The sequence below is a fragment of the Hippocampus guttulatus genome, chromosome 12 (assembly GCF_054856545.1).
Source record: "Hippocampus guttulatus isolate MCC_2025c chromosome 12, RoL_Hgut_1.0, whole genome shotgun sequence".
In the NCBI taxonomy this organism is placed as follows: domain Eukaryota; kingdom Metazoa; phylum Chordata; class Actinopteri; order Syngnathiformes; family Syngnathidae; genus Hippocampus; species Hippocampus guttulatus.
The window spans coordinates 16,266,431-16,283,703 of NC_141272.1; the positions used below are offsets into that span (position 1 = coordinate 16,266,431).

General features: G+C 41.1%; 1 protein-coding gene across 1 annotated transcript in view; it reads left to right on the plus strand.

Moving 5' to 3' along the window:
- Positions 1-5,939: 5,939 nt before the first annotated feature.
- Positions 5,940-17,273, plus strand: part of LOC147197654 (calsyntenin-2-like) — a 203,385-nt gene continuing 192,051 nt past the window's right edge. Inside the window, exon 1 of the mRNA XM_086125572.1 lies at positions 5,940-6,292. Within this exon, the coding sequence (XP_085981698.1) occupies positions 6,229-6,292 (64 nt within the window). The 5' untranslated portion in view covers positions 5,940-6,228. The remainder of the gene's footprint in view (positions 6,293-17,273) is intronic.

Consider the following 17,273-nt stretch of genomic DNA (forward strand, 5'->3'; position numbering starts at 1 on the left):
GCAAGTCCACGAAAATACCAAGAGAAAGAAAACTTCCCATGCTCATAGTCAGACTGTACTTTGCGCTAGACTTGTGCTAGGCATCAAAATACGGCTCTTGGTGTGAAGTGAAGATCCATCGTCAGTTTCATGCTTATCGCGCAGTTTGCACACGGACAACCATTCACAGCTGAGGGCTATTTAGAGTCTAGTGCACATCTTTTTGGAATGTGAGATGAAACTACAGAGAGTACCTGGAGAAAGAAAAATACATGCAAACATGAGAGGAACATAACACACAGAAAGATATGGCAGATTCGCGTGTTTTCTGAGTCTAGTCATGTTTGGTTGTTAGCCCAGCCCTGAACAACAAGTGATCATGGTCGATAGTAAGTGGCAAATTGGCCACCCGCTGAGATGGTTTAAAACGGGTGGATTTTGCTGAGTAATTCATACTCCACAAAGGTAACATTAATCACAATACCGGGCTCAGACAATTTTTGACCTGACTTTCCCTTTCATTAGACAAAGAAAATGTTTCTGTAGCCTTCTGAGTTCATTTTGCTGCTATCGTCCGTCCATAAAATTCAGCCCCAAATGTTTTTATGCTCGTCTGTGTAAGCTGTACCTTGTATCTATAGCTGAAGATAAAAGTTTAAATGTCGATCTATTGTCTCATATTCACCTTTCGCAATCAAACTGCCCAACTGCAATAATAAAGGAATATACCGGTACTTCACTGCGGCGGCCCGGTAGTCCAGTGGTTAGCACGTCGGCTTCACAGTGCAGAGGTACCGGGTTCAATTCCAGCTCCGGCCTCCCTGTGTGGAGTTTGCATGTTCTCCCCGGGCCTGCGTGGGTTTTCTCCGGGTGCTCCGGTTTACTCCCACATTCCAAAAAAAAACATGCATGGCAGGCTGATTGGACGCTCTAAATTGTCCCTAGGTGTGAGTGTGGGCGTGAATGGTTGTTCGTCTCTGTGTGCCCTGCGATTGGCTGGCAACTGATTCAGGGTGTCCCCGCCTACTGCCCGAAGACGGCTGCGATAGGCTCCAGCACCCCCCGCGACCCTAGTGAGGATCAAGCGGTTCGGAAAATGGATGGATGGATATACTTCACTGTTCCCATAACTTACTTGTGGAGGGAAAGCGTATTCGGGTAAAATAAAATGTAGACATTTGCCAATAAACCATTATCAAAAACAAAATACAACAGAAATATAGATTTCTAGGATCAGTGCCCTAGAGCCACAAAACAAAGCACTGACTCTTATATCTCCTCACAGTGGAAAGAGAATCCTACTCGAATTTCTCCTCGGAGATCAGGGAAGTGTAATAAATATTTGGATACCGCTGTTTTACTCTTACTCATAAATCTCTGCAAAGCACTAAAAATATGTACTGCGTTCTGCAGCAGCAAAACAACTCATGTAAAGCATTATCCGGTGACTCACTGGATCCTTCGCGCTCTGTGGCAGAATATTATAGACAAAGGTCAAATGTAACTAATCTGGAGGCGAAAGAAGGCGAAGTTACTGTATGCTTCTTTTGCAAGAAAAAAGTGCAACTATTGCGAACACATTACACGGCACAATAAATTGCTCAATCATCGTATGTTGCTTGGAACACAACAGTGCAATGGCTTTACACATTAAACTGCTTTTACGCTGTGACCCCCTCAAACCCCCCTCCCCGCCCCCCCCCCACGACTATAAACACCTAAAGAAAAAAAGAAAAACACATTAATGTATTTGCGTGTATATACAGTGTGTATACAGAAATACATACACTCGTTAAAATGCATATATTTCCCTCGTCTGTGCACAAAATATCAGTCACCATATTTGTCTATTTTTTTTTTTAATCATTTAAACAAGTTTGGAAAACATCATCTTCCTAGTTCCATCCAGAACAATTCTTAACTTGCAGCGATGAAACCGAGAGAAATGTGGTTTTGCTCATAGGGCTACTCAGTAAAGTTGAGAAACGTAATGTTTTATTAATCCTTCTGGGTGGGTGGGGGGTGGGAAGCACTGGCACTCTCACACACATGCCAATAAAAGCCTACGCACACATTTAATGTTGAAAAACGGTATTATTTATTCATTGGTTTGCATATTTCAGAAAGCAATGACATGGTCTAAACATAGAGAGCATTTTAAAGCCTCACTGCATTAAATAACTTGATGCGAGGTTAACTATCTGAGCACAGTAAACAGAATACCAATAATATTTTTCTTATTTTTATTTGAAAGGCGAAGTCATGCCTTTGGAGAGGATATATTTTTTTAACGTCAGCAAAGAAAATACACTTTGTGCTTGGAATTGCAGTGGTGTAGAACTACATTTTTTAAAAGGAAATAATTACATGAGAAGAGCCAAATGTCTAAAAACACACCTCAGAATAATGTACATGCATTACATTTTATCCATCCATCCAAAACTGGAAGTACAGGGAAAACATGAAAACAACCACATGGGAAAGGCTTGTGCTGAATTACAAACCCCTCAACCTCAGAACTGTGAGGCAGAAATTCCAATCACAATTACACCGTTTGGCCCAGAATGCATTTCTACACCACTCCTAATTGCAACACAAAAGGCTAGTTTAGCCTCCCATCTCTCTCTCTCTCTCTCAAACCAGAGTACCGGGGAAAACCCCACGCTGGCACGGGGAGACCATGCAAACTCCACACAGGAAGGCCGGAGCCGGAATCGAACCCTGCACCTCTGCACTGTGAGGTGGAAATGCTAACTCACGTTTTTAAATTGGTCAAAAATGATAAAACTCCCCTGGATTAAGTGTTACAACTGAAGTAGTCACTGAAAAAAAATAGGCATATAATGGTCCGCATAACTACACAGTGTAATAGAAATTTGACACTTAACAATGTTAACTTCCATCTTCAAATTAACTGTTAAATTGTATCACACATACTGCTGCTATCTGTAAGTGTTGCTATGCAAGTTCATTGCCGTGCAAGGTTGTGCGTCAGACTTCAACCCTTTAAAAAAGAAATAAAATGGTATAAGAGGGGAGTCGCTCCATCACAGATCCGTAAATGGTGTTTCACCATCACTTGTAACCAAAGTAAATCTCATCATTGTACAAAGAGTTTCGTTGTCCTGGTTTCCCTGGACAAGACAACCGCAAGACAGAAATCAAACAAATCCCTTCCCATTTCATGCTGGAGTGAATACTACGAATTTGTAGTTTGGCTGTACTTCTCATGACTCCCCGAAATGACTTAAATAGTGCTTGTGAAGAAGTTTTTCGTGTTTTGAACCAAGGAAAACTACTTTTAAAAAATACATTCGCCTAACACTCGAAAATAATGGTTTTATTGTTTACAATTCAACTTCACACTATCCAACCATTTTAAAAAAAGCTGAAGATGACTTTTTTCAGTGTATACAATGGAGTGTTTTCATTGAAAAGCAGAAAATCTTCTAGTTCACACCAAACTTTGGAATCGTTCTGCGTAAGGCATATAACATAAAGCTCAACAACGAACTTGGGTATATTGTGTCGCCCGACCGTGCTGCCACGCATAGATCTCTTGTGAGCAAGCTGCATTAAACATACGGCCCACGGGCCGGAACCGGCCCCCAAGGAGGTTCGATCAGGCCCGCAGGATAATTTAAAAGTGGAAAAAAAGTATAAAAGACACGGAATTAATATTTTTGATAAGGTGCAATTAGTGGAGTATCCGCTAAGGGACATGCTGTTTTGATCAGAGAAGAAGACAACAACAGTCTCAGTCTGTCACTGTCATGATTCGGTTTAGGGACCAACAGGTGGCACTGTAGGGCTCCCCCGGCAGCTGCACACCTGTTGGTCATTTGGTAATTAGTTGTATAAAAGGACTCCTGCCCGAACACTCGGTGTCGGGTCATTGTTGCTCTTGCTACTGTCATGTGTGTTGCTGTTTGCTCTTAGTTTCTGTCATGTTTAGTTCATTGTTATGTTTTAGCTTTAGTCATGGTTTTTTGTTTGATACTTTGGACTTTGTTTGTTTTGGATGTAGTTTTCTTTGTTTTAAATACAATTCTTCAAATACACCCTGCTCCTCCCTCCTGCCTGCTTTTTGGGGTCCACCACCACCTTGCTACGTGACAGAATGACCCGACCACCTGGACCCCGCAGGTACTAAGGACTGGTCCCTGTTCCACCATGTGCCTGGCGGAGCGCGTCTGCGGCCGACACCCCTTTCCCCTTTCAGGCAGCGCTGGGGATGCGGCTGTCCTGTTTTCGTCTCGTCAAGCCGCGTCTACGGTGGGCCGAGCCCCGTCCGCGTCTACGTTGAGCCGAGGCTCGTCACGTGTCTGTTGGAGCTGAGTCGCATTCACGTCGACGACGAGCCGTGCCACGTCCACGCCCACGTCAGGCCGAGCCCCTGTTCACGTCCGGCTGTTCCATGTCCCCCGTTACGTCGAGCTCCGTCCACGTCAGGCCACGCCCAGCCAAAAGGATTGCCGTCGCTTTTGCTCCTGTTCCCTGGCGAGGTGAAGGTCACCGTCGCTTATAGTTCCTGTATTTCGACGAGGCGAAGGTCGCCGTCGCGTTTGTTCCCGTTTTGCGACGAGGCAAGGATTGCCGTCGCTTTTAGTTCCTGTTCCCCGGCGAGGCAAGCTTTTGGACAACTTTGGGACGTCTGGGATCCGTCCCTTGAGGGAGGGGTACTGTCATGATTCGGTTTAGGGACCAACAGGTGGCACTGTAGGGCTCCCCCGGCAGCTGCACACCTGTTGGTCATTTGGTAATTAGTTGTATAAAAGGGACTCCTGCCCGAACACTCGGTGTCGGGTCATTGTTGCTTCTTGCTACTGTCATGTGCGTTGCTGTTTGCTCTTAGTTTCTGTCATGTTTAGTTCATTGTTATGTTTTAGCTTTAGTCATGGTTTTTGTTTGATACTTAGTTTGTTTTGGATGTAGTTTTCTTTGTTTTAAATACAATTCTTCAAATACACCCTGCTCCTCCCTCCTGCCTGCTTTTTGGGGTCCACCACCACCTTGCTACGTGACAGTCACTGAGACAGACCCAACACAGCAGATGCTATCAAGGACATGTGAAAACTTTATTCTTTACACATTTAATAGCACTCTCCTTAGTTTGTAAGGTGTAGACACGGATTACATTTAGATTTTATATGCACGTGTAAATGGTTTAAACATTCCTTTCTTTATGAATCTCGTTCAATCTTAAAATGCATTACTATGTTTTTCAATACAGTAATCCCTCGTTTCTCGCGGTTAATGGGGACCAAAACCACCCGCGATAAACGAAAATCCGCGAAGTAGCGACCAATTAACATATATATATATTTTTTAATTCCACAAACGGTCCGCGAGAAGCTGCGAAAGTCAGCAAAACAACACCGAGTCGCATAGAGCAACATATAGAGTACTGTACTCCATGTACTGTATATGAAAAAAAATTATGAATATGTTTGAAAAAATCCGCGATGCACTGAAGCCGTGATAAATGAACCGCGGAATAGCGAGGGATCACTGTACCAATTATTTGTTTTGCGCCTTTGTACAATCAGTGGGATGAGTTGCAATGCATATATGTGAATGATAAAAGTAAATTGCACATTTGTCCAAGGAAATCTAAAGTGCTTCATGAAATGTTTTGTCAAAGACATGGTCATTAAATTTCAACATTTTCCTAATGTAAAACAAATGAAAGACATTTTATTTTGGTTATTTATAACCGAGTATGGTGTATCTACCGGGGCCACAATGTGAATGAGTTTGACACGACTGTAATGTAAGCAATATGCAATAAGCAATAAACCCCACAAAGGTGGCAACCATATCAAGAGTTTTTGTAACGAACTATTGCTCGTAAATTCATGTGTGAGCGTGTGGCGATGCGTGCAGCGGATAGGAGGAGGGTGAGCGATAACGAGGGAGGGCTTTTGCAAGGAGAAAGCGAAAGAAGGCATGGCTCTCCTCCCTATGACGTGTACATCGGTCCAGTCCCGGGCTATTGCCGGCTTCTCGTCCAGTTTCCACCAAAAGCTCTCCACTTGCTCCCTTTCCACCGACGCGAACGCTCCCCCACCCGCGTTTCCGTCTTTCAACAGCACGCTGCCAGCCTTGTCCCGCATCTAGTCAGAGAGGAGTGGAAGGGGTGAACAACAGAGTAAGAGCACGAAAAGAGGAAGGAGGAAGGAGGAGAGGAAAAATAGAGAGAAATATCCAAAGGAAAGTAGAAGAGGAAAAGAGGTCTCCGCCTCGAAGATGCTGACAGTAGCCGGTGTGTTGGCTGTTGTCGCTGTGAGCTTGAGCACGGCTCACTCCAAAGGTAGGAAAGACTGACTCTACTCGTAGTGCTTGGGATGTATGTGAAGGGCAAAACGTCACCGTACTGTGTGGTGGGATGCTCACTCGCTGGAGCCCATGTTGGTACAGAGATGCCCTTTCTGATGCAGACAACTAATTGCTGCTGTTTGCTCTCACCTCTGTTATTTCACCTCCTTGTCTCACCTGATAATAAATTGCACCCAATATTGAGTGCACTTACACAATGGAATACAATTTAATACACAATATATTATTATTATTATTATTATTATTATATGAAACTGAGAGCAGTTTATAATATGATGGCACTGTCATTAAGCCTATAGAGAGAGAGATATAAACCTATATGATACATTGTAATTCCACACGACTGCAAAACTACACCTGCAGTCCTAATCAGGCTGTTAAATTGAATGCAATCAATCACATTCAACGCTGAGCATTGCTGTTTATGCAACATCGTCAATACAACTCTCGGTTTTTAAATTCATTTCGGGATCGTGCAGGTGTACCACAAAAAGTGTCTGTTGAGAGTACATGGTGCTTTATAACACTCCGGGGTATCATTTTTGTCTGACAGCATCAGGACGGTAGTTAGATCATCGTTTCTTTATTATAGCCATTTTTTGGACTGATCTGGGTTTGTATTTGATTTGTAACATCGCTCAAGTTTAAAGTGAAATTCTTAGTTCATTTTAAAATAGTTGTTCTCCTCCAAGGTGTTGGGTAGATTTACTTTTCGTCCATAATATATATTATTGTAGACATTATATAATCCTTAGGGCGGCCCGGTAGTCCAGTGGTTAGCACGTCGGCTTCGCAGTGCAGAGGTACCGGGTTCGATTCCAGCTCCGGCCTCCCTGTGTGGAGTTTGCATGTTCTCCCCGGGCCTGCGTGGCTTTTCTCTGGGTGCTCCGGTTTCCTCCCACATTCCAAAAACATGCATGTCAGGCTGATTGGACGCTCTAAATTGTCCCTAGGTGTGAGTGTGGGCGTGGATGGTTATTCGTCTCTGTGTGCCCTGCGATTGGCTGGCAACTGATTCAGGGTGTCCCCCGCCTACTGCCCGGAGATGGCTGGGATAGGCTCCAGCACCCCCTGCGACCCTAGTGAGGATCAAGCGGTTCGGAAAATGGATGGATGGATATAATCCTCATTCTTTAGAGATAAGATTTATCTTATTTAATTACCTAGACCTATAATTAAGGGTACTGTTGTCAATTTCAGTGTGTTTGCATTTGAAACAACTGGATAAGACATACACAACAGTGCTATCATGCTGCACGGGAGGACATATTTTTCTTATCAACTGAAGGCGAAAGCAACGTTAAAATTTATTGAATTCAGTTATATCGTGATCTGTGGTTTGTTTGAATCACTAGTGTTACAGAAAAAATATATAAACAGATGCTTGGACTGTGTATATGTTTGTGGTCTCAAAAACTCATTACCACCACAGTAACATTGAAGTAATTTGGTTTTGTTCCGAGATCAATCTAGATTGTCTTTAGTTTACTTTAATTAAAATAAGATAAGAAAACAATTTGCAATCTATAGCAGCAAAATTGAAAGGGGTGAGGGGTAGAAAAGAAAAACGGGGTATTGCATGTACAAAGTAATGTTCAAGAAAAATGAACTGTAGACAGTACAGAATGCAATGTGAAATATAAAATATAGATACAAGCATATACATGTATGTTACTGCATATATGCTGCATAAGGTGGCTGTGCTATTTACAATGGGTGAATGGGGTGAGTCCAGGTTTTCATATGTGTTTGTTCAGCAGCCTGACAGCAGTCGGTAGGAACATACTGTATGTCGGAAGTCAGCATATGTATTAAGTACACTAGACGTAAACGAAACATTGATGGGATTTATCAACACACTAATTTAATATACAACTGGGATTCGCAAATGAGAATTTTAGATAATGGTGTCCATATGTCATAAATATGTGCCATACTGTTGGCAGTCTCACTTCATCGCTGAGCTAATTTTAGGTCTACCAGTGTCCCCGATGCGGCTTGTCTGCTCAATTCTCTCATGAGCTTGGCACTGTGCCGTGAGTAAATGTGGCAACAGGTTCTTGCTAATCAACTCCCTGCAGACTGAGCTTTGGCACTGGAGAATAATAACAAGGTGACACCTGTCAATTTGGTCTGTCTGCCCCGAGACACTACGCGTGTATAAAGGTGTCACCCTTGGGGTCTTGTGACACAGGTAAGAACCTCCCTGTCGGTGCTTGGCCAGCTGCAATGAAAACACACGCAGGCCTTGACCTGGCCTCCACTTTTAAGCTTTAACCTTGCATCTGTTGAACAAGCATCGTCAGACTGATGCGTATGTTCTATCTCCTGAATTGCTTTATTCGTCCATTTATCAGGGACTGAATGACCTTGCTTGTGGAAAGGAAAATCACTGATCACAACTTTTACACTGTGACATTCATTTTAGATGAGAGAACATTAAAAGAGTGAGCCCCCCCACCCCCCCAAAAAAAGCGATGGACTTTGATGTTGGCAATGCATTTTAAAAATATGAGCGTTGTGAAAACAAGCTAAAAATTACATAGAGCCACTCTGAAGGTTTCAAAGTTGCCTGCTAATTTTGTCAGGCTGGAAAACCCAGCGCCATTCACCGCTGATTAGAGACTGTACCTTTTTTGTTATGCACGATTGTTGATATGTGTTTTGATGTTGTCATTTTTTAAGTCAATTTGGGAAGATTTCTTGTGTGGAACATTTTTCCTTTGACCCATTTCACAATTGTGTGTTTACACTTTCCTAAATGCCAAATTTCCAGAGGCATCCACAAAATATTCAAATTTATGTCTTGTGAGAAGAAGAGAAACGAGAAGTTAAAAAATGCACTGTACTAATCGTTAAAAAAAAAATAAATTAAGCCAGGCATAGTTTTTTCGGATTATACGTCGCTCCCAATTATAAGTTGCGCCAGTCCAAAAAAATGCATAATTAAGAAGGAAAAAACATTTACAAGTCGCGCTGGAGTATAAGCATTTTTGGGGGAAATTTATTTGATAAAATCCAACACCAAAAACATATCCAATCCAATACATGTCATCTTGAAAGGCAATTTAAAATAAAAGTAAAATAGAGAACAACAGGCTGACATGCCAGGTAATGTCAGTAACGAAGCAACATATTAAGAGTTATTCAGATAACTCTAGCATGAAGAACATGCTAACAGGTTTACCAAACTATCAGTTTCACTCCAAATCACTAAATGCAATGAAATCTTCATCCTTGGTGTCACTTTTAAACAACTCCCCCAAATCGGGAGGTAGACGATGCGCCGCTTCCTCTTCTATGTCGCTTACGTCAGACTCATCGTTGATTTATCAACACAGGCCAAGAGCGCCCTCTTGTGGTTTAATTTGAAAATAACATGTGAAATGACATAATCATGTGTGAATAATTTCACGCATAAGTCGCTCCAGAGTATAAATTGCACCCCCGGCCAAACTATGAAAAAAAATGCGACTTATAGTCCGGAAAATACGGTACTATTTTACACATGTAGCTGACACTCAGTTAAGTGAAGTACTTGTATACAAGGACTCAACTGCCTTTTGTTTCTTTCTCCAGTCAAGGATAAAGAAACATCTTGTAAAAATGTACCAACCTAATACCTCTGACAGTTTTTGATATTAAAACCAAAATAGTGCTTTCATTTCATTTGCGTTGCAGGCTGCACTATTGTAGCGCTCGTCCGCAATGCTGTTTTCCAGATAACTTTGAAGAGCCGGTACTGCTGTCATTTTCTGTTTAGCCACCGTTTCGTTCCAGGAGAGCGTGGCTGTGCAGCCTCCTTTAACCGCTGTCACCCTCGAGTCATCCTTTTAAAGTTGCCGCGTGTGTCTAAATGTGTGTGTATCCACTTAGTATGTGCTTCAGAGTTGTCAGCAATCAGAGCTTAGAGTGCTAACATCCTGTGCTGTGCATGCAAGTGTGTTTAGGTGTGTTTGGCCAAGCACATGGGGGAGAGCGACAGATTGCGGCAAACATGTTGACAGCCACCAAGTATGCAGAAAAGATGTTGGTATAAACTAAAATATTGCCCTGCAGATACATTCAGCGGCTCGGACGCTTTCACCAGGACCGACCGTGTGTTGCCTCTCGACAGGGAGAATCATGAGGCAGTGAAGCAGAAAAAGCTGCCGAATTTCTGCCAGTGCTGCCTGGAGCCACGCTTTTGTGTAATTCCCAGCAATATAAACTCTGAATTTAGATAGCTCATTATCGACACAGTGTATTTTAATTCAGCTTCCCACTGCTTCTCTTTGTTGGTGGAACCATTTTGCTGCTTCCTTATGTCCAGATAAAAATGTGGTACATTTCTCCTGTCAGTTGTGCATGTAAGAAACAACAAGCAGGTTTTAACAAGCTTTTGACTCGATAATGATGTTGGGGAGATCTGATTTAATTGACACGGTTCTGGAATTTTAATACACGGCTTCTGTATGTGTGTGATGATGTGTCTCTGGTTGTCGTGTTTATGCAACATATGAAAAAGTGGGAGGAAGATAAACCCCGGTGCATTCATCTTTGCTTATTGTCAGGAGAATGTGCATTATATATATATGTGCATGCTATAAATCCTCCAGCAAGGCTTTGAAACAAGATGTGGGCCAAATCCAAGCTGGGCCATTGCAGTTAGTCGGGCAGGGCTCAGCTATATGGAGGAACATCACAGATATTGAATAATGCTGCTTTGCTCTGCGCCGAGGGCACAGATGGGATTTTGGAACTGGTGGCAACCAAGCTTGTCAATGTGCATGTATACATCATATTTGATACAGAATATATATGACAATAATATATATTTGTGCGTTTTAATATATATAATTGCTTTTATATTAATATTGGTGGCATGTGGGCCTCATGCACTTAACCGGTATCTGTTTTACACCTTACTATTTCTTGAGTAAATATTTATGATCAAAGAAACATTTTCAACACACAATGATCTTTTTTGTATTGTCGCCACAACTGACATTTTCAACAAAGCAAACTGCATGGAAATGGCTTAAAAATTCAGGGATTCATAATTTATTTTTTTTTAAGCGTGCTAATGACACAGATCTACAATACATGGAAATAAATGAAGTGGAGGTCCTGGATCATTGCGGGTCTCCGCCTTCAAAATGGCGGCCGCTGCACATCACTCCAATCCTTTCTCCAAATTGAAACATCTAGTGTTGCCTCTGGGCACACAGCGCAAAAGGGGCATTTTGTTAAATAAAAGGGGCACTAATTAAGTTATATCTATGATAGTGGCTCCATGTACAGCACTTTGTATGCAGCAATGGCTGTTTGAAAGTGCTCTATAAATACAGTTGAGTTGAGTTGAGAAATACAGTTGAGTTCACGTATATCGATGGTAAAAGTGAGTTCAGCGGCATATAGAATTCATGATTGAGAATGGAGAAAAACTGAAAAAAAGAATGAACTTTTTCTCAAAATCTACTTGATTTCTAGCAACAACAAAAAAACCCATAAGTTTTGTGTACACAAAACACGTCCATGTGACCTCCCAACACTCGAGCGTGGGAGGAAGTTGACACAGGGATTTCCATCATGCTGAGTGGCATTTCACAAATAATAAGAAGTAAGAATTACATTTCTAGTCAATGTTTGATGTTTATTATTCTCTGGTGGTAGTAGCAGATTTGTGTTCACCCATCCATCATTGTTCTTTTTCTGTTGGAGTATTTAATTCAACACCATGAATAAGTATTGAGTTTACATATATATAAACACGCACACACAGTGCTGTGAAAGTATTTGCCCCCCCCCCCTTTGATTTCTGTGTTCTTTGCATATTTATCACACACAAGATTTCAAACCAATTTTACTCAACTCAAGGAAATACAAAATGCAGTTATAAGAATAACTATATATATACAAACCAAAAGGTGTATAAATAGAATAGTATAGTATACATAAGGGTAAAAGCATTTGATGATATGTAGATTTTTCTTTTCTTCTTTGTTTTGAAAAATGATCAAATCAAATTGCTACAAAACAAGGGGTAGGACTAGATAAGTTACTTACTTCTTCCTACTCCCTTGAGCATACAACCGTGATGATGTGTGTTTTCTTCTTTTATCTACTTTCTAATTTTCCTTACATAATTTTTGTTTGACCTTTGTCAACCTGTTATTGTGTATACTATATATGCTCAATAAACAATAAAACAACAACAAAAACAGTTTTTGAATGCCAATTTAATTTATCAGGACACATGCACACACACACACACACACACACACACACACACACACACACACACACACACACACACACGCGCACAAAGAAAAATCGAAGCCTACTCGTCCCTATGTGAAAAAGTAATTGTCCCCTGAACCTAATAATGGGTTGTGTTGGCAGCAATAACTGAAATCAGGCGTTTTTGGTTACTTGGTGATGAGTCGTTCACATCGCTGTGGAGGAATTTTGGAGCACTTTTCTTTGCAGAATTGCTTCAACTCTGGCATATTGGAGGGTTTTCTAGCATAAACTCCCTGTTTAAGGTCACATCACAGCGTCACAATTGGATTGAAATCTGGACTTTGACTTGGCCACTCCAAAACCTGAATGTTGTTTTTTTTCCAGACATTCAGAGGTGGACTTATTTGTGTTTCTCAGATCGTTGTCCTACTGCATGATTCAAGAGCGCTTGAGTTTGAGGTCCCAATGTGATTGCCGGGCGTTCTCCTTCAGGATTTTCTGGTAGACAGCAGAATTCATTGTCCAATCAATCACAGTAAGTTGTCCTGGTCCTGAGGAAGCAAAGCACCAGACCATCATACTGCCAACAACACGCTTCACTGTTGGCATAATAGTCTTTTTATTAAACGCTGTGCCATTTTTACCCCAGATGTCACGGGCCACACATCTTCCAAAAAGTTCAACTTTTGACTCTTCAGTCCACAGAATGTTTTTCCAAAAGTCATGAGATCATGTCTGTTGGCAAATGTGAGGCAATCTTTTGTGTTCTTTTTGGACAGCAGTTGTTTTCGCCTGGGGACTCTCCCAGGGATGCCATTTTTGGCCAGTGTCTTTCATATGTTTGGGCCGTGAACTCTGACCTGAACTGGAGTTGTTGTCACACTCTTGGAGTAATTTTTGATGGTCGACTACTCCTGGGAATGGTTGCTACTGTTCCCAGTTTTATCCATTTGTGGATGATGGCTCTGACAGTGGTTTACTGAAGCCCCAGAGTCTTGGAAATGGCTTTGTAACCTTTTCCAGACTGGCAGATTTCAAAAACTTTTTTTTTCCCGAATTTTTCAGATCGTGCCTTGAGATCTTGTAGCCTCCTTCACTTTGTCTGACAGATTCTATTTATGTGTTTTATTGATTCAACAAATGTAGTGCTTGGGTATTGCCTGTGAAATTGAACTCAGCTTTCCCAAAATTGGGAAAGCTGAAAAATTTAACAAGGGGGGGGGGGTCAATTACTTTTTCACAGCATGAACTTGATGAACTGAAACCTTTGTATGTGATAAATATGCAAAGAACACAGAAATCAGGAAGCGGGTGAATCCTATTTTTTCACACCACTGTACCATTGATAAATATGATGGAGTTTGAAACTCTGCTCCTGCTTGATGTATGAATACAATACGTCATAAAAAAATGAAAGCTAAAACACACACACACACACACACACACACACACACACACACACACACACACACACACACACTCACACACACAAATACAATGTTGCTGCCAGAGAAAATATTCCTCTTGGCACCACCACTTCAATGCCACAAATTGAAAATACGGTCTTATGTCCTTTTTCATTATTGGTCATAATCACTTCATCCCACACAACGCACTTAAGAAAATTATAAAATCAAACATTTAGAATCACATTTAGTCGATGCAATTTGGAAAAACAGCCATTAAGTCAAATTAATTTCATGAATGTTATGTCGTTCTGTTTACAAGGATTATTGCTTGAGGATAAAAGCTGTTTATTAATCTTGCAGTCCTTGTGTTATTGGAACCCACACAAATGGCCGAATTTTGACTGAGGATTGTGAGCCCCGCAAATGTGGCCAAGAAAACAACAAAGCAAGTCTCTGGATTATGGAAGAAAGATAACAAGGATTTTAAAAACAATATTGTTATTTAAAAAAAATAATGATTAAGAATCTGTGTTGCTGTGACTTGCATACTTGGAAATCTTTCAACAAAAAAATCAACGGCAATAAAATCTGTCCAGTCTTCCAATGCCGCACTCTCTTTGGACAAATCGACAAATACGTAGTACCTTCTTTGCAAACACCATTAGTCTATATTTTTTTTCTTGTCAACGTGTATTTTTTCCCAAAAGCAAATTTTCTCTTCAACTACATAACACACTCACACATTCAGTCAATTCCCTGAAATCAAGTTAAAACACAACAGTCTTGTTGTTTATTTATTTATTTATTTACAAAATGAACCAATTCACATTCATTTGGTTGCATAGTAATTCTGCTTTGGTGAGTGAAAGGAAATAAAAACCTTGAGCCACCATTTAATCAACATTGATTTTGGCAGCACGCTGAGTCGACACATCTGTCTACCAGTCAAGAGATTGTGGGTTTAAGTCTTGGCTCAGGCCCTCCTGGGTTAAGTTAGCATGTTCTCCCCATGCTAACGTGTTTTTCCAGGTACCCAGGCTTCCCTCCGCATTCCAAAAGTATGCAGGTTAGGTGAATTGAATAGCATTTTTACGTTGTCACTGGAAAGGAATTTTTAAAAAAGCATTGGAAGACAACAAGAAACATGGCATAGTTTTCCTTGACTACTTGCTGGAAGTGGTTGCAGCGCCACATTTTCTTTTCATATAAGAGTACCACAGACAATTTCCTTTCCTTTTCTTTTCTTTTTGATGCTGATGGGGGTTTTTTTTCTTCTTCACCTTCCTTTGTCGTTTTAAATGTCAAAGCAGGTTGCTTCGTAACAGCCCAAGAATGTGTGCAAGCACATTGTTCAGTCGCTCGGAGTCCTGGCTGCATTGCACAGCGAGTGGGCGTCTCCTCATCATATTTTCCTTTTGTCCGTTCTCGGCAGCGGATAGTCATTCAGACAGCTAAGCCTAATTGATTTGCCGTACGAATTGGAGACCCATGCTTAATGCTGGACATTGGTGTAAATTTTTTTAAAAAGCTGACAAATTGATCAGGTGTATTTCATTCATTCATTCATTCATTCATCTTCCGAACCGCTTGATCCTCACAAGGGTCGCGGGGGGTGCTGGAGCCTATCCCAGCTGTCTCCGGGCAGTAGGCGGGGGACACCCTGAATCGGTTGCCAGCCAATCGCAGGGCACACAGAGACGAACAACCATCCACGCTCACACTCACACCTAGGGACAATTTAGAGCGTTCAATCAGCCTGCCACGCATGTTTTTGGTATGTGGGAGAAAACCGGAGCACCCGGAGAAAAGCCACACAGGCCCGGGGAGAACATGCAAACTCCACACAGGGAGGCCGGAGCTGGAATCGAACCCGGTACCTCTGCACTGTGAAGCCGACGTGCTAACCACTGGACTACCGGGCCGCCAGGTGTATTTCATGTAGCAAAATATTTTTGTCATTTGATTATATTTAAAAAAAAAATATATATATATATATATACAGTATATAATGTGATGGTTTTACATAAAGTTGGGTTGGGCACCCCCATTATAAAGGCCAACGTGACATGCGTTTCAATGTCCCTGGTCAATGTGTAGAAGTATCATTTTTTTCCCCATGCACATCAGGTTTACCCAATAATAATCATAATAATGAGGATGATGAATTTAGGTTTACATTAGCAAATGTTGGATTTTTATTTATTTATTTATTTATTTAGCTACAAATGATGGTACATGGTAAAATCGGCATTGCGCAAGATTTTAGATTTCCAAAATGTTGATGTGCTGGAAAAAAAAGGAACGACATTTTTTAAAATCAGCATCAAACAGACAAAGTTAGTTCAGCGACACAAGGTTATTTCTGATTAAATGTTGCTATTCACCAGTGTTCCAAATATTATCCAGTAAAAACCTGATGTGCTTGAGAAGATACAAGGGCAGATTCAGAATCTACTAAAACTAATTGTTTCTTTTTAGCAGATTCTGAATGTAAAACATTTACTTGCATTTTTGAGAAAAAGTAGTAAACAAAATCCTGACCAGTCTATTCAACACATTTAAAAACCTGTCATGAATAACATGTCACTGGGAAGTGAGACAAACAAAAGATGTGGAGGAGATATTGCCACTGTGCCGCTGAACATATCTACAAAAGAAAAGGGCAAGAATATTTATTAGAGCCATTCTCTGTTGAGGTTAATACGGTCCATAAACATGACTGGGCACAGGAGTGAACACGAGCCACATTCTTCCACACTACTCTTAAGTCGTGCAACACATTTGGGCGGTCAAAACATTTTTTGAGATTTATTTGACTCTGTGATAGCATTTTCTACCACAAGACTGTCAAAGCTATTTTACAAGAGACATTTTTTATTGACAAAAAAAAATTAAAAAAAAGAAGTCTTGTCTGGAGTTACGCTTGTACCCACTTTGAAATTATGGTAAAATATTAAATGAATGCTCTCAGCAGTATGTCTGAATGCATCATTGTAGGATTTATGCATGGGTGAATTATGCATGTTCATGAACACACACTGATGCAAATTACTGGAACCATTTTCCACTACATTTAGTGCTGGATGATTGTCTCCTCATATATTGATTTCTTGCAAAAATACAATATTCAGCTGGTTAACAGCGCTCAATGTTTTGACAAAGACCGAGGAGAATGTCTTTTTGTTCTTGAGGCCAACACCAATTTTATAGTAGATCAGCCTCTCCAGATTATCAGATCCCCATTTCCTCCGTGCTACTGCTCGGTCTTCATTGGCAGTCAACACACACGACTCAAACAAACACCATTATCGCTGCCTATTT